The sequence below is a fragment of the Eublepharis macularius genome, chromosome 2 (assembly GCF_028583425.1).
Source record: "Eublepharis macularius isolate TG4126 chromosome 2, MPM_Emac_v1.0, whole genome shotgun sequence".
Taxonomy (NCBI): Eukaryota; Metazoa; Chordata; class Lepidosauria; order Squamata; family Eublepharidae; genus Eublepharis; species Eublepharis macularius.
In genome coordinates this window covers 152949044-152971999 of record NC_072791.1, presented here as the reverse complement: position 1 = coordinate 152971999, position 22956 = coordinate 152949044, and the positions used below count along the sequence as shown (strand labels likewise).

The 22956-nt window shown below is 42.9% G+C and overlaps 1 protein-coding gene across 1 annotated transcript in view; it reads left to right on the top strand.

Annotated features, from left to right (window-relative positions):
* The window catches only part of LOC129323547 (unconventional myosin-X-like), a 115882-nt gene that overhangs the window by 5113 nt on the left and 87813 nt on the right, over positions 1-22956 (top strand). Inside the window, exons 4-5 of the mRNA XM_054970082.1 lie at positions 16653-16787; positions 18159-18317. Coding sequence (XP_054826057.1) covers positions 16653-16787; positions 18159-18317 — 294 coding nt within the window. The remainder of the gene's footprint in view (positions 1-16652; positions 16788-18158; positions 18318-22956) is intronic.

Genomic DNA, 22956 nt, shown 5'->3' with positions numbered 1-22956 from the left:
GGGACTGATGGCTGGCTGGCTGGCAAGCAGCATCCTTGAATGTTTTCTGACTCCAAAGTTCATTAGAACCTTACTGAATAAAATCTGCACATTGTTTAGTTGGTTTTCCGGCCCCTTGAGCTGTGTGATGCCTGATGGCTGCTTTGAGGAATTACGGCAAAGGATATCTGATGCATTGATGGTGAGGCAATGTATTGTGTTTGTGTGTGTGTGTGTATTAAGCGATTTCTATCCCACCTTTCCTACATTAGAGCCACCTGGCAATCAACACATTAAAAACGATTTATCTTCTTAATGATACAGTGTAATCTTCACAAAATGCATAAAATGTAAATAATTAAAAACACCTGATACACACACATGCATGCATGCACACACACTGCAGAGAAACAACTTGTCCCAACAACATACATCCCCAAACCCCGGCTAACAAGCATTGCCTTCAGAAGGATAGTGTGGCAAAGGCTGTTTGAACCTTTCTTGGGCAGGTCATTCCAGAATACTGAGGCTGCAGGTAAAAGAGCATATAATATGATGAGGAGGTCCAGATCTGCTGAGCAGAAAGCATGGCGAACACACTTCCCTGAAGATCTGAATGAGCAGGTCTATGTAGGAAGAGGCCTTTAAGTACAACAAGGGTCCTTGATCATGAATGGTCTGACATCCCCCTTCTCTGCTTAACATTAATGTACAATGGATAAGGATTGAAGAGGCTCTTAGCAGGCCCTGAGGATATTGGGGGGTGCAAACTCCATGATTTACCAAGCAAGTGCTCTTCAGAAGTTTGTGTACTTTTTCGCAGCAGTGAGATGAGTTTATTATTTGCCGTCAGCATCAAGGGGTGGGCTGGCCTGATTAAAATGTCCATCGTGAGCACTGATATGATATAATGGTAAAAATATTGGATGAGGCTGGGATAAACCCATGTTCGGATTCCCACCCAGCTTTAAAACTCACCTCATGACCTTGGCCAAGACATACTACCTGGCCTACTTCATTGGGTTGTTGTGAGAATGAAGTAGGGGGCAGCTTTGATGCTCCTTGCAGAAAAGGCAATATAAAAGCATAATTGATAAAGCATGAATCAAACACCAGAGAAAGATATTTTATTTGACATCAGCTCAGATATAAACATTGAGACAATTTTCACACTCGCCTGCAAGCTACTGAGTATTGGATATTTGACTGGCGAGACTTCAGTTGTATATGCATTTCAACCAACCCTTAAGTGAAAATGTATTTTTCTTTTTTAAAAAATGCTTGATGTGACTAGTCAATGTGAACATAGGCAACCATTCAGAAAGAGTGGAAATCTAATCTAAGAAACAGTCACTTCCAAAATAGATAGAAAAACTCTGGAAAAACCATCTTATTCCTGGTTTTGCAGGTATGCAGCTGTGTGTGTGTGAGCAACACTGTTATACTTATTGGCCCTAAACTGTGCCTGTTGCCAAGGGGAGAAAGATAGTTACAGTGTCTGTGCAACAGCCTCCCATTGTTGCCACACATTAGAGTGGGCCGCAGCCTAAATTAGGGATGGGCAGCTGGCAGCACAGAGCTCAGTTTGACCCATGGTCTTCCCAACTAGTCCTTGATCGCAGGGATGCTCCTCATTATGATGAACTCCTGCTGCTTTCTCCAAGGTGAGCCAGTCCAAGACACCTTCCAGTTTCTTTGTCCTCACCTCCACAGTGTGAATAGCAACAGTCGCTCTCTCCCTGTGAACCTCAGTCACACAGAATTGAGATGGATAACTTTGACAGAGCCAAGGGTAGGCAGTTTTAAAGAGCCCTTTTGCTTAGCAGCTGAAGGAGAGCTCTGTCAAAGCTTCTGTTACTCACACTGGCGAGGACAGGGTTAAGGAAACCAGCAGCAGACAGAAATCTTGCTGTCCTTTTAAGCTTTTAGCTTTAAAAGGGGCGACCAGTGGCCTAAGATATCAGTGTTACAGCTTTGCCAGTTCCTACCTTCCCCTTTCCATGTGATTATTTAGAGCTCAATGCTCGGATTTTATCAAGGTCACTGCTGAATTTTGTCCTCTTCAAGCATTAGGAATTCCCTGGGCATCTAGACAAGTGAACCTAGCTTCTATTCTTAGGCATGAGAAAAAGGGAAATCCAACAAATCATGGACCTGTTAGCTTGACTTTAGCCCCAGCCGTTTGCTGGAACGAATCGTAAAGCCATCAGTGGAGAGGAAAGAACCCTGAAGGATAGTACAGTCTTAAAAAGCAGCCAACATGGATTTGACAAGAACAGTTCTCGCAGCCAAACATGCCCTTCCTCATTTGAAAATGTGACTGGTCTGGTCTCTGCAGGCGGACAGGGGAGGTGCCATTGATATAAACGTACCTGGACTTCACTAAGAGACTTTGGCACGACTCCATATGATGTGCTCATACAGAAGCTCAGAAGCGTGTGGCTGCCTGGCTGCGGCTCCATCAGGCCATGCCGAACTACAGAGCAGCATCCTGCTAATATTTATTAATGGCCTGCTGTAAAAAAAAAAATCAAGCATTGACTGCAGCTCAACATGAATCTTATTTTGTTACGCTCAGAGTATCCAAGGCTGTGATGGTGCTCTGCTCAAGTACCCAAGAGCAAATGCCTCTTTATCCAAATCTCTCTTGGTATGATAAAGTAGACAGACAACCTTTGAAATGAGGAATGCCCCATAGGATCAAAGGGAATTTGCCAGCCTTTGATTTTAACAGATGCAGAAAAGCATTTCATTAATATCTGACTCACTCTTAAGAAGACCTGAGAAGGACTTAAGGAACATCAAGAAAAAAATTCTTCTGGATTGCTTTCTTAGATTTGATTGCTGTACTTTTCATCAAGCATTGATTGCTGCACTTTCATTGGGCTTCTAATAATATTAAATGTGTGTGTATGAAACCATATATTGCTGTAACTGCCAGTAAATCTCATCCCTTTTTAAGTCTTGGATCCTTGTGAACCGTATGTTGTCACCTAGTTTAGGTTCCAATTACCACTTCTTCATCTTTCCACCACTTTCTTAAATATTAGTCCATTGTACTACATTTATTGAGGACTGATTGTTGTGTGTGCAGAGCAACCCCCCCCCCCCAAAAGAACAACAGTGTAGGGGAAATAAAAATAATTTTATTCAGTAATACTGTCTCTATGCATTTCGCATATGTTTTTTCAGAAGGGCAATCTAAACTCCCCTCTGTCTGGAGATCAGGGGGCAGGGCCACCAGCTATGTGACCATTTTCTCCAAGGGCAACCCACTGAGTTCCACCACCTTTTTCCCCAGAAAAAAAGCCCTGCTTATAACTAAAAGGTGGGGGCACCAAACTTTCCTTGACCAACCCCTTAAAATGCCCCTTAAAACTCTGTGGGGCCACTGTCCTCCAGGAGCAGGATTTCAGGGTGTGAGGGAGGAGGAGAAGTTTGGGCAGTAACAGGAGGCAACAAAGTTGCAAGTGAACACCAGTCTGCTAAACAAAAGCAAGGGTTGCAAAATCACTTTTAATGATGGAAAGCAAACAGCCCAGTTGAGTGAGATGAATTCTGAACCCTTAGCACATGTCCATGCAAATAGCTAGATATATTGTTGCACTTTTATGGATTCAAGAAGACCAGTAAAGCACAGTTATGCATGTAGAACAATATACTGTATACCTGTTCACTGTTTGTATGTCTGAAAAGGTCATGGATTTTTTAAAAATTAACAAGCATAGGGGAAAAAAAGCTAAAGGTGAACAAAACTGGCATAGATCAGAATTGGACAAAGTAAACACCTGCAAAGTTATCTGACTCAAATCTGACAAACATTCATTAAAAGAAGAGAATAGCACTGCATAGGTAAAACTGCCTGCTTATCTGTGCATGCTTATTAACAATGGAAAGATCAAAGCAGCTATTAAATAGACACTTCAAAAATGTAAAGCCAGGAAACCATAGGTTTGTATGTAAGAAGAGTATTCCCGTTGTATAGCAATAGGAAGAAGAAAAATCATTTTGAGTGTTTCACATGTTCATAAACCTTACTCTTTAAAAGCATTGTGCTTGAGATGCAGCCAGATGGGCTATGTTGCAAATGGGCTATGTTGCAAATCCCAGATGTTGGCAGTGTATTCAGTAGATCATCAAAAAACATTTATAAGCAGAAGTGTCTGAAACAGGTACAGGTTCTGTACACCCTTTCCAATAAGCTTTTGTTAGCTTAGGTAGAGCTTCTTAAATAACCGCTGGCAATCCAATTAGCATTCCTAAACAAGTTTTTAAAAAATAAATCGGAACAAACATAAACCTGACATATAAAATAAAACACAAAACAGCATGTTTAATAATTTCAGTAGCTAAGATTCTAGAGGACATCAGAACTAACATTGCAATCCCAAGCAGAGTTGCAGCTTTCTAAGCCACTCATTTCAGTGGATTTCAAAGGGTATAACTCTGTTTAGGATTGCACTGTACAAAGTCCTGGGTTTATTGTTTCCAAGACTATTTCATTCATTTCTACATATGGGCACAGGCTGGGTTTCTAAGAAACTATAGCTATCAGTAAGAACATTAAGCAGAAGAGTTCAATAATCGAGAGACAATTGCTTTTATGAAAAGTTTACCTTGGGAAAGTGGATAAATAACATCACATTCCCATGTGAGTCGGAGCCTGTTCTAATGTGTTTTGTTCATGTCACATTAGATGCAGACTTAATTTGCCGTGCTGATTTGTGTCTCAGGTAGAGGACAGGAAAGAATAACTAGGAAGGCTGTTTGTAGCCTTGACTCTGAGCTACACCTTAAAAATCTTGTTGGTCTCTAAGGTGCCACTGGAATCAAATCCTGCTGCTCTTTGAAAGAGAATATCTCATGGTGAAGGAAGGGAAGAGCTTTTGAAGTGCCATGAAGCAAGCACCAGACCTGGTCTGATATACTGTGCTTCTAAAGATGGTTATCAGAAGGGCCTAGATCTTGCAACCCTGTCTTCCTTCCTGTACACAAAAGCTGAATTCTCACCTCTTCTGGATTGTGAAAAGGAAGCAAAAAAGGAGGAATTAAGAAGAATCATCAGTACCTCCAAATAAGCTTCCTCTCTTACAATCCTCTCATCAGAGAATGGGTTTGTATGTAAAAAGATGGCAGTGGTTTTAATTTGATTTTGTTGAGGCTGACCTCATGGGATGTGCTGTCGCTCCAGATAACAGGGAGCAATGCTCTTTCACATTAACAGTCGTGACGTTATTGAATGGGTGTTTTGTGTTGGGGGAGGGGGAGGGAATGTAAGCAATTAGGTAGTCCTGCAGTTTGCCGTCACAAGAATGGGGGGCTAGTCAGAGTGGGCATTAGTGTTGAAAGGAGTCCTGAATGCCAGATTGCAAGAAAAAACCAAGCAACATGCCTTCTTTGCTCTACCTCCAACCTGTTGGACCATGGATTGAGACCTGAAGTGTGTGTTCTCTCCAAGTTAGAGTCATTGAGATCAACTGCTAAAGCTAGGACTGGGGACAATGCAAGGGCACAACATCAGGTTGATTTATTTGCTTGCCTCATTTATATTCTACTTTTCTCCCCAGTGGAGATCTGGAGTGGTTTACAATATTCTTCCCTCCTCCATTTTGTCCTTACAATAGCAAACCTGGGAAGTAGATTAGGTTGAGACGTGGCTGGTCCAAGGTTACCCAGTGAGCTTCCATGATAGAGTAGGGATTTGAAGGGGGGGGGTCCTAGCGGATCCTAATCCCTCACTCTAACCACTTACACAATGCTGATTTCTCTTCAGAGATGGTTAGTCCATAGTCTTCAGACTGCTTGTCAGTTGCAAGGACTGATAATGCACACCCCTGCTCCTTTCTGCACCTAAAAAGAGCCCTGAGCACATACAGTAGTTTGTAGACTGTGTCAGCCCATGAGCCACTCACAAGACTGACATGACAAGATTCCCCAGGTAGAGCAACTGCTTTCTGTCCAGTGGCACCAGGTGCCTAGCCTACAACAGGAACCCCCTCAAGGCTGCAGCCATTCATATTACTGATCGGTCTGCTTATATTGCACAGTTTTGTATGTGTATATGTGTGTATATATGTGTGTGTGTGTGTGTGTGTACACAGAGAGAAAGTTGTGTTATGCTGCTTGTTCACAGAAGCAGAGGCTTTTCTCCAGAATAACAAGAAATGGATAACTATTTGGGTCACTCCATGTGTTTTCTTAAATAGAAGCCTTACACAAGTTAATCAAGCCCTCTGTTGATAGGTCTTCTCAACCTTTTTCCGACCGTGGCCCCCTTCCGACCTTGTTTCCTTCTTGTGGCCCCCCTGTCCTACCGGTATAAAGGTAGCTATTTTATATGCCAATAAAGGTGTTGTACTTGAAGGTAGCTATTTCAGTGTCTTGTTTGTAAATAGCCAGGGGTTACACTTGCATGAAGAAACAGCACCCCACACACTGTCTTTTCTGTTTTCTTTTCTTGGTCACTTCTCTGTTTTCTTCACTTCTCACTTCCCTCTGTGGCCCCCTAGTCTCGTGCTGTGGCCCCCCATTTATGCAATTTTTACCTGTGGCCCCCTTGAAATATCCTAGGGCCCCCTGGGGGGGCATATAGCCCCAGGTTGAGAACCACTGTTCTAGAGTAATTGCTTTGTATAATCATACACCAAAAAACTTGCAGACTAAAGAGAGGGCACATTCTAGGCAAGAGAGCTCAGTGGTCCCCTGGCAATTTCAGGGAAGGCCACCCAGTATTCCAAGAATATGCAGTTTCAGGTAGGTAGCAGGAGTCTACTGGCACCTAGGAAGCTAACAATATTTTATTCCTGCATACACTTTCATCAGAAGTAATGTAATGGGTCCTCATAAGACATATATTTATGTATGAGATAAGAACATAATAATAAACAAATACATCCATCAAAGTGGGCTGTAGTTCAAGAACACTTATGCTGGAGTAAAATCTTGTTAGTTTTTGAAGTGCCACTAGGCTCCTGTGTATTTTTGCTGTGAGAGACTAACTAGCACAGTTTACCCCTCTGGAAACTAGTAGTCCAAAGTCTGTTTTTTGTAGCCTGTTAGCCAGTGAGCGCGCTCTGGGGTTCAAGCAGCTTCAGACACTGGTGGATTTGAGCAGATGTGTGACACAAAGCCTTCCTCTGAGTTTTAGTAACAGGATCCTGCCAAGGGAGTTTTGAACAGTCCTCTGCCTTGCTGCTTGTGAGAAGTGGAGATGAGGCTGAGAAGGCATTTGAATCAGAGGATCAGGGAACTAGAAATCAGATTAATCTAAAAGTTATTGTTTTATTCTTGTTCCCTAAGATGGCAAACCTGCCATCAGATCTCTCTGGCTGTGACCTTGTCAGAATCTGCAGGCTAAGCACAGCTGAGGGGAATGGTCTTGCTGTGCAGCAGAAGAGACCTCCAAGAAAGGAAAGGAGGTGTCAGCTGGTTTGCCCTGACCTGCAGCCGTTTGCTACAACTGACAGGCTCTGCCTGACTTTTCCATCTTGCTTGTTATTTCCTTACGATTTGCTGACAGTGCAGCCTCCTCGTTTCATATCATTTATTCTTTATGTGGGTACATTGTCTCTTCATTCTGAAGCAAGTGTGTCATCTGATTACATGTCACTTGCGGACTGGGAAATCCACTTCTCAAAATGCTGCCGTCCCCCACCCCCTGCCATGCCCAAATGGATGTACGTCCATCACTGAGTTAATCTTGTAGCTAGTATCCCTAATGTCATATAAACCTAGTTCTGTGCTGGTGGTGACAGACATATAATTACGATTTGTCTTTTACATTTCAAGAAGAACTGCAGCCACGTTTTCTTGACTCGGGTTCAATTTAAAATGTGGGAAAGGATTAGCATTATTGAGAAATGATCAAGAAATATACAGTAGTCTTATGAAGCTGAATATAAAAATATATTTACAAAATATAATAAAGATGAGACTGATAACAATTATGAACAAAATCACAAAAATTTAGTTTTGCTGTACCATGACCATATATTACAAGCCTATTGGGATAAAAAGCCTTTTGAGATACAGTGGGAAACCTATAGATAACCCTTTTCAGAATTTGCCTTATTTATGAAACTCTAATCAATTATAGGAAGGGGTAATGGCATGATATAGCCCAATCCCATCAGATCTTGGAAGATAAGCAGGGTTGGTTCTTGGATGGGTGACCACCAAGGAAGACACTGCAGAGGAAGGTACTGGCAAACCACTTCTGCTTCTCACGTGCCTTAAAAGCCCCTTGCTGGGTTCACCATAAGTCGATTGCGACTTAACAGCAACAAACTCATGCATAGAAAAATCACAGTTACAAATAATACCTTTGGCAAAACATTACAAAGAGCTCAGGTGCCCAATTAATCATAAGTATCTTTGATACAGTGGAAAACTCCAACAATTTCTGGGTACACAGACCAGAACTTTTGGCATAAAAATGATGTCACACGCAGTGTGTGGTAGGAACCTGCAACACTTACACAACCACATCTCACACAGCGTTCACTATTGCAATTAACCTGCTAACTGTTAGTTGTCTGACCCCTCTGCACCCTTGAGAGTGCAGTTAATGGATGAAATATCATAACCCCTTTCCATGCATAAGTCCAACACACTGCCTGACCCAAGGCAGAGCAGACGCCAGCCGGCCTGGAGAATGAAAAGTTACCAGGACATGAGTCAGAGATAGATGTCTGACTGACTACCCCTCCATGTCGCAGAGAGAGATGCAGAGGTAACAAGGCTTCCTGAGAAAACTCCCAGTATAATCTTGTCAACGCCCTCCTTTACCTCTCCTCACCCACTTATCCTAATCAAAACTATTCAGCAAGCCTAATAGCCTTCTTGGATCACTGGGCTTCCCAGGCATGTGCTTTCTGTGTGTGTGTGCTTTTGGGATCTGAACACATGCCCCCAAACTTGACTGGGCCTCTCATCTTCTCTTCCATGAAACGCTGGTTGTTTTGCTGCTCCTCTGTGGACCTCCTTCTCTTCAAGACTGGTAATAAGTACTCTTCCTCCAAAACTGCTTTCCTGTTTCCTCACTGTTCTTCCTAGTTAGCCTTGCATGCGTGCTGTGTGTGATTTTGTGTATGTTTGTGTATGTTTGCCTTTTATTTCTCTTTAATAAAAAAACACTTCCTGTTGAACATCTGCCTGTTTATGTGAGAGTCCTCTTAGGAACAATCCCCATAGGCGTAGGTAGAGAATCCCAGCTATCCCCTCTCACTGCCTCCTTATTGCTAATTCCCCCAGCTAATTAAGGAGACCTCCTATTTGGGTAACTACTGCTTTTTTAGTAGTATCAATGAAACTCCCCACCCAAATTCCATATGGCCTCCATTTCTGAAAGCCATTATTGATTCCCTCCTTTGCGCTTTTCCTCGGGGACTGATCAGATCACCTCTTTTTTTCTTGTGGGTCTACTGGATGCTCTTCCCCCTGCAGTGATCTTGCTTCCATTAGCTAATTTCTCTTTATATGTATGCATCACTTATTCATGACCCTTTGGATCAATCAGAAAATGCATTTCTTGAAACATGATTCGAGCCTTATCTGAAGGTTGTAGGTTTTCCCCAAGTGAAGTGGTCTGATACTCTCAAGATGGCCATCCTGAACGTAGGGTGTTCTGACAGCATCCTGATACTTATCTTCCTGTGGATGCATGGCAAGTGTATTGGTGCAACAAACCCTCTGTTCCTAGGATTCACCAGTTGGTTCAGGTGGTCTGTAAGGCAGCAGGCCAAAAACATGGCAGCAGCACAAAGAAAGAGATCTGACACTTGCTTCAGATAGCCTATCTCACTTGAATCTTTGCACAGTACATCTTGCGCTATGTTTGTCTGAGGATGCTACAACCAGTTAGTCAATTTATTGTCAAGACTTGACATAAGAAGAGAGATAATATAAAATTCACAATTAAAATTTCCACAAAACAGAAAAAATAATAGCATTCTAAATCATTTACTCCAAATTAAAGACCAGTGTTTTGATGGTAAAATCCAACATTCTCTCCCTTCCTTCTGGTTTTGAGCTTTCGACATAATGCATCATAGTAGTGGCTTCTCAGCAGCCAGTAACTAAATACAAATTTTAGCTCTGAGTCAGGATTCCAAGAAACTTCAGAATATTGCAAGACCTTGAGGTAACTTAAGGAGAGTTGCCTGAAGGAGCGTCTTGTCAAACAGCTCATCTGTGACAAAGAGCAAATATCAGTTCAGTCACCATGAGGAAGCACAGAGCAGAAAGGCACACTACATTTGCAGACACAGTTTACAAAGCAGAATACTGGCTGTCTACCGGAACTTCTTCTGCTGGTAAGGGCTATTATTTTTGCAATCAGTCCTTGCTTGGTAGACTTCCATAAAGGCAGGCTCTTGCCTCTTGGCAGAATCTTTGCAGAGCCAGAGATGGTTTTAATTTTGATTATTCCTCATATTGAATAACAAATACCCTTTTTAGACCTGGCGGTGGGGGTGGGGGGGAGCTTATAAGAGAAGCTCATGTGGGTGTTCTCTCCTTGCATCAGCCCAAGTCATGCTTTATTTTCTGTGAAAGCCAGTCCTAGCAAGGCAGAACTGAACTAGGTCATTGGGAGTTTCTGTTTTCAAATGGGGTCTTGAGGATTGTTACAGCCAGAGATAGCTCAAGATATTCTGCCACCTTAATGAAAACTGGGCATCTTCAAAATGGTAGCCTTGATTTGGTTTTTCTTCACCTGTGGGGCTTCTCCAGTCATAGAGCAATTGGGGCAGTTGTCCCATCCTATAGGTCTTTATGTGGAATTTCCCCATCTGTGTGTCCTGTCTTCCTTTACAGACTGTTCAGGTTTTGGCATGGTTTTTTGGGGGGAGGGCCTGTGTGTGTGATTGTACTGTTTGGATGGAGAAATAGGATGTTCTGTTGAACCCAATTCATTTGCGTATGCAGTTCCAGTCCTACTTACATATGCAGGTATTGCTCCAAAGCTCACGAGTGAATCATACCTTTCATAAGTTGTGAGCTTTGAGAGATCAGCTGCTTTCCTGTGTTTGATTAGTTTTGAATTGTTATTAATGCCAAGAAATGCTTTCATAGTTGCATTCTGATACATGAATCATTAACTGTGACCTTTTGAACAAACCCAGTGCTTTTTTGTGTTTAAAAAGATGGCTGCAATTTCCACCAATTCTTCCCTCACATCATCAGAGATCATCCCAAAAAGTGCTGGTACTCAATATGGCTGACAGAAAAAGCCCTGAATAGACCAATTAGTGTGCTGGGGCATTGCTGGCAGGTGTCCTTTAGATTGGTCTCTGCTGTTTCTGTAGAGTATATACTGGGCAGGATGGGGGACACAGATGATGAGAAGCATCCAGAAGCTTCTCCTCACTGCAGACTGACTGATAACAAGGCAACGGTTTCCCTTTCTCTCCATGATACTCCACATACTTGCCTTTCTCTTTAGATTGCTTGTCAAAAAGGAACCTAGCATGCAGAGAATATGGAGCTTAAAAATGGCTCCCAGGCATAGTGTTTGGGTATTTCTGTGAAAATGAATGTTCCTTCTGGATACAGGGAGTGGGTTGACTGCTTGTTTCTGAAGTTCTGATTGGCCACTGCTGTTGTTTAGTGTATGTTATATCAATATATTGCTAGCATACATTTTTTTATGGTTAACCACACAAAATTGTGAGGTGAGCAAAGCAAAGAGAAACAGCATAGCCATTATAGACAGAGAAAAAATGAAATCAAGCTATTTCTAGAAAAAAAGATTGGGAGCAAAGTGGTTTGAAAAAAAGTTTGGAGGGGGGGTAGACAGAGAAAAGCTTGGGCAACAAGGGTTGACAAAGATGTGGGGAATGGGGGAAGCAAAGTAACAAAGGGAAATGAAACCTGCACATTAAGATTGTCTGGAAGACTCCTTATTTTTGTTTCTCCCTTGCTGCATGTAGTTCTATTTGAGAATGTTGAGGCGGATAATGGCAGTTGTGTTATCTTACCAGCTCCTCTATGACTTGCCAAGTTGCAAGCATCTTCTTAGGGCAGAGGCTGTGGCTTAGTGCTAAAGTGTCTGTGGTTCAGTGGTAGAAGCTCTGTAGCTTGGTGCAGTAGAGCATCTGCTTCTCATGCACAAGTCTGAGTTAAATTCCTGGCAGATCCACTTAAAAGGATCAGGTAGTGGTGGTGGAGGAAAGTGGCATCAAGTTTCATCCAATTTATGGCAACCCCATAGGGTTTTTAAGACAAGAGACGAATAGAGCTGGTTTGCCATTGCCTGCCCCTGTGGAGTAACCCTGGACTTCCTTGGTGGTTTCTCATCCAAGAACAAATCAGGGCCGACACTCTTAGCTTCTGAAATCTGATGGGATGAGGCTAGTCTGGACCATCCAGGTCATAGGTGATGTGAAAGATACCTGAGATACCTGACTGCTGCTGCCAGGAGACAACAATACTGAGTCAGATCTATGGTATGACTCAAGTGTTTTCCTGCTTCCTAAGTGAATAATATGAAACGCTAGGACCTTGGTGGAGCAGCTAGATGTGCCCGATGAGATGCTAACTATAATCCCATTTCGTGCCCATTCTCAAGGACATTATTAGGTGCCATGAACCCCACCAATCATTCTCATTTTTCAGCGCACTCAGGAATGATTTCCACAGCTACTCACTGTGACAGTGAGAAAGGACATGAGACGGGATTATAGCTAGCATATTGTCGGGTGCACGTAGCTGCTCCACCAAGGTCTTTGAGAACCTATAAAAGAGAGAACAGTCTTCACCAGTTCAGATTCAAGTTAAATTAGATTACTTATCTTTGGAACAGCAGAAGCCACAACAGTTGGAAAGGCTGTCGTACCCAGGGGACATTTCTGGCTACTCTAGTGAGACCCTTGAGTACCGGTAAAAGAAGAAGCATAGGAAGAGTGGACATTGGTAGCTATAATAGGGGTCAAGATAAATACTTATCCTTTTTCTATCGTGGAGAGATGCAACGATATGTATCAATACTGAATCTAACGATCACCAGTTTTCTTCGTAAGAAACCGATGCTGATGTATTTATGGACTCACATAATATTATATTCATGTATTAATTTACTGTTATGTATAGTTAGGAAATTTTGGGATAGGGAATATCTGGATATGGTCTATTTATGTGTATAGTGTTTATTGTATTTATAGAACATAATTGAACAGTGGTTATTAATAATTTTGGCACTTGAGCACTTTGCACTTTATGATAAATTATATTTATAACCACAGTTAAGTTTTTGTTTGTGAACCATTGTTTATCCATGGGGGGGATGTGCAATCCTAGTGTTTTGTATTATCATACCTGTGGTGGCCTCTCTAAGTATGTGGTATCCTAAGTGACTAGAGCAAGAGGAAGGGACTGCATTAGGAGAAAGCCATGGAAACACTTGTTATCCCACCTTAGGCCCTGTTGGGGTAAGTAATTGTCTTCCTTCTCAAAGGTTTTCCTAGTTACTGTAGCATCTCTCTGTTGATCCTGTCTTGGAGTATTTTCTACTGGCCAGGATAAGATTGCTGCAAAATCCCTTAGTGCTGGCCCATCACAATGTCATACTCATTAAGTGAATCTGCTCCAGCATAGTGGTACCATTGTAATGGGGGTAGGCAACCCTGATGAAGCCCTTAATATTTGTAAGGCATTGCTAGTGGAATGGAATGGAAATGTGAGTGGGGAGGGGGAGTAGAACCCAAACTTAGAGCGGAACCTGATGGGGAATGTAGGCAGCTTGGTGGAATGTTGGACAAGTGACAGTTGAAAAGTCCATTGGACAGCAGTCAGAGAGCCAAGCTGCAAGACTAGGATGCCTACATTTCCCATCAAAACTTGAGGGAAGCTGACAAGTGTCCAACCTGTGTGAGGCATCACTTGTGGTTCCGCTCTTAGTATGTACACTGTGCTCCTTCAGGGGTTACTCCCATTGCCTGCAATAGTATAATGTTACAGAAACAGAACGGACCGCACACACATGAACAGTCTCAGTGGAATCAATGATGAATCTCAGGTTCCACCCTTACCTTCTTCTCTCTCCATCTCAGAAGACAGGATTCTGGTTAGCCCAGGAGCCAGTCACAGCATAGCACCAGAACTATCTAAGCCCCCAGTGAAGGAACACAGTTCTTGTATCAAAATGCAGCAGACTATCTCTCACTGCCCCTCTTTTTATAGAATTTCTACACCACCGTATGCATCTGCCCCCACCAACAGTCAGAAGGAAGATGGGGAAGCTTTTGTCACCAGAGTTGCTGAAAACTGTGGGGGAGGATCAGGATATAATCAGATTCCAAATCTGCAAAACCTGGTCTGGAAGACAATGATTTAGAACTTTTTTGGTCAAAATGGCCAAACTTAAGTGTGGGACATGTTTTACTATTTGTAAAAATGGGCAAAAGAATGTGAAACTATTTACTGGAATGAGACCATTGAGACATTCTTTGAGTAATCTTGCCACAGGGTTCACTTGCAGTTGGGCCATTGGAGCTGTGGGGCTGCTGCCCATTGCCTCATAATTAGTTTGGAGCTGTACTTGGGAGGTGCTATTGGATTCCAGGCCTTACAGTGAACATCACTAATGTAAGGTATATATTCACATTCCGCTGCAATTTTATGATGTAGAAATGCAGAATTCTTGTAGCATTTCCACGGGATTATGATTATCAAGGTTCTTCCTTACCTGTAGTTCTGTGTTTTATTAAAATGATAACGCTGGAGGGTGATGACAGTTTTTCATTGGCCTCTTGCAACAGTTGTCACATGAATGGAGAAGGGAGATAGAGACTGATCAGGCATTCTCAGTGGGAGCAATAAAGCAAAACAATTGAATATGTGAACAGATCTGAAGGGTCATAGATGCAGAGGAGATCTGAAGGGCACTCTCCTAGCACTGTTTTGTTTTGTTTTTTTGTTTCTTATATTTTTGAAAGCACATGTTATTGCACAAAACTTCTGATAATATGAATGCTGCAATCTAATTGTGGTGGAAGCCTGAAACCCCATTTGTCTAGTGTAAGGGAATTAGAAGGGTAGTTTTGTTCTTGCTGATGGATCTCTGCATTCTTAGATTGGTTGGTGCTCAGGATAATGATCTTACATTAAAAGCATTACTTAGTGTTCCTGGAAATAGAATGGTCCATATTGACTTGCTTCTACCATGTAGGATATGCCTGTGTTTAAAAAATAAAATAAAATTCTGAGGCCCCTGTAACATCATGTGATGTGTCAATATTTGACTTATTGGATGATTCAGGAAGTGTAGTTGATCCTCACAATCCTCGTGTGCCAACAATATTAGTCTGTGTTGATTTGCACACTGACTGTGCTTGGGAACCAGAGTAGGTCCTCCTACTTGTATGGCTGGTTTCCCGGTATGATGCAGAATGTTCCCAGGAAACTAGAACTGCATTTTTTTCAGGGATGCTGTAGAAAGTTCCAACAGAGTACTATGTCCCTTAACCCCAAATCTGGGTATATGTCAATTGAATGTGGCCATAGATGTAGTGCTGCCCATCCTGAAAGATGGAATACTGCAGTCTGGGCATTAAGGGCTATGCAAAAGAGATATTTCCGGGCATAACCGTAGCATTTTGCAAGTAATTGGCATGTAGAGGGCCTGTTTATACATTACTCAAAAACATATGTAATAATGATGTTTCAGTAGCTGCTGTTCTGAAGCAAGATCTGTTTTATAAGGTAGTGATCTGGAGTTGAAAAGTAGTTTAGAGAGGAACACTGAATCTTTTCCCTGCCAGCCCTGTCTATACACCAAATTGCTCCCCCCCCCCAACCAGGCTGTTTCCCTCTCATGGGCATCTTCTTACTGCTTAACTATTGGATTAATTTTCTTATAACTTGATCCAGTTTACCATGTTGTGTTTAAATCAGTATTTACTTTGTATTCCCTCCTATTAGCTGGGTCATACCTACTGAGGGAAAAACAAAAGCGTAGGCCCTCATGCATGGTGTGAGACACTTGATATTCTTTTTTCAGCAACAAACTTGGATCCACATTCCTGAAAGTACATACCAGCTGGTATCTTCTCAGGGGTCAAGGAAAGATCTCAATTTGGTCTTTCTTTCCAAATTTGGCCTGCTTGCCCGAATGCATTTCAGAAGTGTTTCTGCTCAATTAACTTCTTTCAAAAGAACAGTCAAATGTGTATGTGTTTGGTGGGAGCTGGGGTGACCATACCCTACAGCCATCTGTTTCTGTGATTTGTGTGTTTATGGAAGGGGGAGTGAATAAATTCACACTGTCTACATTCCCACAACAGCTCAGCACAAAAAAATAGAAGATGATATGTTCCTGATGTTTCATGCTGAGAATCAGTGGATCAACTCATATAGGCACAAATGTTATCTGATTTCTCACTGTGTCATTATTCCATACTTGATAAGTTAAAGTTGAATTGCGTGAATTAGCTCCATAGAAAACCATTGTTCTTGAGAAGCTGTGGACGTTTTCTCTGTACCTTTTGTATGTGATGTCTCAGCCATACACCTGCAAGTTGTGACTTGATGCTGCAGACATTAAAAGATGAGTATACATGTGTAAATTAGCTCTTTGGGTACATTTCTTGAAAGGAAGACAGGGTGCTTTTGCTGCTGGTGGGTGACTACAGGAAGCAACCACATGGTGAAGATGTTCACTTAATGGAGAGGTATAGAAGATATACTTAGACTCCTTCTGTGAATGGTTGCAGGGAACTCGTGTGTGGCTAAAGGAGAAAGATCAGCAGCAGCCCTGCACTATTGAATCCTGCGCTGATGGGTCCGTGCTCTTCATTTCAGACTATGGTGAGGTAAGTAAAATGGAAGATAGAGATTTTTATGAGCCACTGAAGATAGTACACCTGAATAATTCCCCTTTGTGTTTGAGCTAAATAAAAACTGCCAACTCTGGAGGCTGTTCTGTGGCCATAATGTGCAGTACTGCCAAAGATTGCCAAGTGTTAAACATTATAGCCTCTTTTATTCCCTTGTGCTTGGCTTAGCTGGTTATATTTTTTCTTAAGACTTCGTCCTCTGTAAGTGTTGCAGGTTGTTTCCCTATATTGTCACTGAGCATTCTGACACTGAAAAAAACAATAAAGTAAATGCTAGGGGAAAACAGCTGTGAGCACAAATAGGATATTTGAAACAGAAGCATACAAGCAATTCTCACTGTAATATTTCTGAAACTAGCAAGGTCTGTAATTGGTGATAATCCCTATAGTGATGTAGAGAATCTGTTCTTTTTCACCTCTTCTAGGCAAATCCTTCCTCTTTTTATGAAGGAAGGAGGTGTGCATCCTCCTTAGACAGACACCTGGCCATCTTTTAGCACATACACAAGATAATATCGTACCAATCAGTGATCTTTCACACAGGAATTAAACTCCATTATGGACTCTATCTTTTTTTTTTCTAAAGAGTAATAGAAAGTTAGACTGCAACATATACTTACAATGAAATCCTAAGCAGCATTACTCCAGTCTATGCCCTTTGATTTCACCTTACTTGCTGATCTCACCTTACTTGCTGACACTCAAGAGATATTACAAAATTTAAAATAATGCACACATAAAACATACAACCCACACTGAATAAAACTTAACTACAAAAATGGGAGGGTGATGCACTAAAAACAGTATAATGCATACAAACAATGCAACAGAGCTGGATTTCAAAACTGGAGAACAAAGCAATGAAAACAGCTTAAAATTTCTCAGGCATTGACTACAACCTTATTTCCTATTATAAAAATGCTATCCTGAAAAAGTCCATTTAACACATTCTGCAGAATTAATGACTGTTTTTAGTATGTATTAGCAACAATGAGCATAGAGTCAAAAGTGCATACTACGGAACTTAGTATCCCAATACCCCTGTGTGGCTTTCACTTACAAGTATAAAGAGTGAATGTGACATTGTGCACATATATGCAAACACGTAGATATGTCAGACAGCCATATCTGGCTGGAGGTCCCTGCTGAATATTCACAGAGTAGCCAACTTTGAGATTGCCTCTGAATTGGTGAAATGGCTCAGAGTATTCCAATATTTCCACATCTTGTTTATTGTAAAATGTATCTTGCTTCCCAAGAGCAGAAAAGAGTCAGCTAGAGCTCCCAGGACCTTTCGCCCATTCAGTCTTGCAGGATCTCTCTCTACCATATTTTCCTTCTTTGCAGACATTCTGCTACCCGTGGGCCTCTCTGCCCAGGGAGAAGATCCTGCCAATGCACCAGTCCAGTGTGGCGGGAGTGGAGGACATGGCCATGCTGGGGGACTTGCATGAGGCTGCCATCTTGCTCAATCTGCACCAGCGCTACCAGCAGGACCAAATCTATGTGAGTGGATCTGCCCTTTGCCAGGCCTCCCACAGCAACCCCTGTGCCTGGAAATAATGCATCTCACCTCTGGGCTTACCTGCACAACCCTGTTATTGCCCACAGCTCCTCCTTGTCTTCAGAAGTGGACAGTCTAGTCTGTGGATACGTAGATTTTTTACCTATGGAATTGATAGGAGCCCCATGTGACCTTACCCAATCTTCCCTGTAGTTCTTGAATTGCCATAATCATATTTAGATCACCAGTCCAGAAAAGAGATGGAGGTCCCCCAGGGATTTCAGTGATAGACACAATGCTGTATCCAGTTGGCTGTATATCTGGGGATGTCTTCCACAGATAAGAAACTAGTAGTGTCTGCTACACATAAACCACATGAAGCTGTCTGTGAGTGAGTCAGACCAGTGATCTGTCAGGGCAATATATTCTGTGCTGATGGACAGGTGCTTTCCAGGGTCTGAGGTAGGGCCTTTCAAGTAGAGACCTAATACTTGCTCCCTTTAACAGGATATACAAGGGATAGAACCAGCAGTCTTTTGTATGAAAAGCAGATGCTGTGTCACTGAGTCACAGATTGCCAGGGCCTTGACTTTCCTGCAGGATGATGTTTAACAGCTGGAATTGACAGCACTCCAGGTGTTCTTGAAAGCATTTTCCCCACTGAAAGGAGCTAGTAAATAATCTAGTTTTCCATTTTATAATTACTTAGTGGGTTGCTTATATGAGGGTAATCAGGGGATTCAGTATTATTAATCCTTTTGCAAGATTAACTTGGCATGCGAGAAGATTCGTGAGATATGGTTCCTCACCTGCACTCAAATATCTTCAAATTCTAGTGTTGAAATGTAGATCTCAGACTGTGTTGCATAGCAACAGTTACTAAGGCAACAGGACTGTATGCATCTTGTATTCCAGTAAATGATCAATTAAGTGACCCGATTTCTGGGAAGCATCTTCTCCATTTTGGGCAGGCAAGGAAGTTACAAAGTCTGTGTTGCATAGTAATGAATCCTGCTGTCTAGTTACAACATGCTTCCTTGTCCACCCTCTTCTGTCTCCTTCCCCGAACTCCTCAATCTTCCCCAGACAAAATGTCCTTCACTGCTGAGACCTTACAATCTGTTTCACTCTTGCCTATTTCATTGTCAACGATCTATCCTCATTTCCTCTGCTTGCTTTCTTTTCTCTGCCTTTTCTTTTGTAGGGGAGAGCAAATAATACTTTGTATTTACATAATACTTATTTGCATTTTTGAGAGCTCTTGGCATATATTGTGTCTGTGTCGTACTCAGGGCTTTTTTTCAGGGGGAACGCGGGGGAACGGAGTTCTGGCACCTCTTGAAAATACTCGGCAATAGTGCTTGAAAATAATATGATTTCAAAGAATCCCATGTATTTCTTCCTCATTTTCCTCTTGAGAGTTCCACCACCTCTTTTCCCAGAAAAAAACCCCTGGTCATACTAGATGTGATGAGATACATGGAGCAGCTTGCTCTCCATGTTGATTTCTCTCTTGCTTGTAACATTTGGTGCAAACACTGTGTGACCTGACATCATCGTGATAAAATGGAGGATGATTAATTTCCTCATTGAGAAAGTGCGGCTCACATATCCGTCTTGCACGATCCACTAATGTTTATTAATGAAAATAATGAAATAATGAAATAATGCATAATGAAATAAGGCATAATGAAAACATTAGTGGATCGTGCAAGACGGATATGTGAGCCGCACTTTCTCAATGAGGAAATTAATCATCTAAACCACGCACTTCAGGCAAATGGCTACTCCAGAAATGAAATCCGAAGAGCAATCAAACCCAGGATGAATCAAACAACCAAAGAAAAACAGTCTCCCACAGGAAAAGTGTTTTTGCCATATATCAAAGGAATTACTGATCAGATGGGAAAGCTTATGAAAAAACATAACCTTCAAGCAGTATTCAGACCCACCCGAAAAATACAACAGATGCTACGATCAGCAAAAGACAGTAGAGACCCCCTCACCTCTGCAGGAGTATACCGTATACCCTGCAGCTGTGGACAAGTTTACATCGGGACCACAAAGTGTAGCATCCAGACAAGAATAAAAGAACATGAAAGACACTGCAGACTTGGACAACCTGAAAAATCAGCAGTGGCTGAACATAGCCTAACTCAAACAGGGCACAGTATCTTATTCCAGGACACCAAAATACTGGACAACACTTCCAACTACTTTGTCAGACTGCACAGGGAAGCCATTGAAATTCACAAGCATAAGCAAAACTTCAACAGGAAAGAAGAAACCTTAAGAATGAACCGAGCATGGTTGCCAGTTCTGAAAAACACCAGGCTAACAAAACATTCTATCCCTGACAATAGCCCTGCAGAGAAGATTAGCACATCAAGTACCAATCCATATGCAAAAGAACCTCCTCAGGATACAGTGAAGCCTCCCGCCATTAGCATTCCACACCCTGGGAAACTCTTACAGGATGACTCAGCTCAACCCCACCCCTCCGGAGTAGATACAAATGACCTACATCTTTTCCACACTGTGACACTGAGAGATCTCTGTCTTTTGGTGCTACACCTCTGAAGATGCCAGCCACAGCCGCTGGCGAAACGTCAGGAACTACAATGCCAAGACCACGGCAATACAGCCCGGAAAACCCACAACAACCACCTTGTAAAAAATGCTATCTTAGAAGAGGCAATCCTCTTCTTCTTGCACACAGAATGGAATGCCTCTTATGACACCTGGGTGTACCACCCTTAAAAGAAATTTGTCTCATTGGGTGGGACACTACTTTTTTGTTTCAGAAGTATTGTTTTTACTCATATACGGATTTAATCAGCTAACCAACTAAAATTCATATGGTTAATTGACCCAGGCCTGGTTTGCATATGCAGCAGAATATGGTGGGCTCCTGAGGTGATAGAATGGTTAGATTTAATGGTCTCAGGCCAACCAGTTCCTTAGGACTGAGGTAGAATGATGCCCTCTGGTGGCAAACAGTGGTTCTTATCATTATCAATATGTCTGATTGTCAGTATGACCCTGTTTGTAGATATTTAAATCTATCAATTGGGACAATGTACAGAGTAGGAAGTTTTGGTTGAAAACTTGGGGGACCCCCAGGGTTGAAGAAAAATCTGAAAATGAGGGGGAAACGGAGGAGAGGGTTAAACCCCCAAAACAGAGGAGCATCATCTGTGCGTATGCAGACAATGCATTTCTGTTGGCGCCATTGCCTGATGGCAGAGGCAGCAACACTACAGGTGGGTAAGTAAAAGACTGGAGGGCAAGCAGAGTGGTGGTGGGGGCAGGTGATGGGAGGGCTGAGTGGTCGGGAATAAGGTGGGAGGAGGAACTGCTGCCCCCCAAGTAAGTAGGGTTGCCAGGTACCCCTCACTTCCTGTCGGGAGGGTGGAGTACCTGGGACTTAACTCGTGCCTTGCATAAGGTCGTATTATGTGCACATGCAAAGTGTGCATGCGCCCTGGAGCCTTCTTATAGGGACATCACCATGCCAGCCGTGCAAGTGCTTCTGCACTCCGCATGGGGTCAATTCAGCCCATTTGGGGCCCAAATCAGCTTAAAACAAAGCATGCGACGACGTCACTACTGGAAGTGACATTTCCGTGCTTGTTGGGAGTGTGCACACAGCGCACGCTCCTGAGGTGCCTGCCGGTGGCAGGCAACCTCCAGGAACATGTCCCCTCCCACCGATCGCTGGGCAATCAGGGATGAGGGGGCAAATCTCCAGGAGTTTTCCCACCACTGGTGGGCACCTGGGAACCCTGCAAGTGAACCAGGCAGGCAGAAGAGTTGGTGCTGTGGCCTCTGCCCTACAGCTTGAGGTGGGTGGGCAGGTAGAGGAAAGGGAGCCCCTGTTGCAGACAGGTGGTGGTGCTTCCATCGAGCCTGCTGGATGGTGACAGGCCAGTGCCCTGACTAAGGATGCCAGGTCCTCCTGTCCTTGCAGCAAGAAGGCAGGGGCCATGCCCTTATCTTTTTGATGTTCTTGGGTGCTGCACGTGTGCTCCCATGCCTGTGTGATGACGTTACTTCTAGGAAGTGATGTCATCGTGCAGGCACAGGAGTGTGTGTGCTTCTCAGCAGTCCGATTTGGGCCCCTGTTTGGAACTAAAATCGGCCCACTGAGAAGTGCAGGAGCATTTTCAGATGTGGCACAATGACATCACTCCTGGATGTGACATTGTCACATCTCCCCAGGAGCACACCATGGGCAGTGTTCCCCCACCTTTCCTCCGCTGCTGGTCAGGTGAGTATAGGTAGGGGTCAGATAGTGAGAGCGGGGATCCCCCACCCTCAATGAGGGAATGGCATCCTTAGCCCTGACTGAGTGGAGACGAGGTGGGTGGGCGGGTGAAGCAGCAAGGAGTGAGGCAGATGTATCAGGGAGGTCAGACTGAGGGATGAGGGGGCAGAAGGAGGGCAAGGGGATGGACAGTATTGACCTTGACAGACCAATGGTCTGACTAATGTGTTCAATCGGACCTTTTGAGCTATATATCTAACTTAACGATGAGTAGAACTGTTACTGAAGGCCTCGGGCAATAAAGCCTTTTTAAATACCATATAGAGTAAAATAGGATAATACTGGCAACAAACAATGAAACAAATTTCACAGGC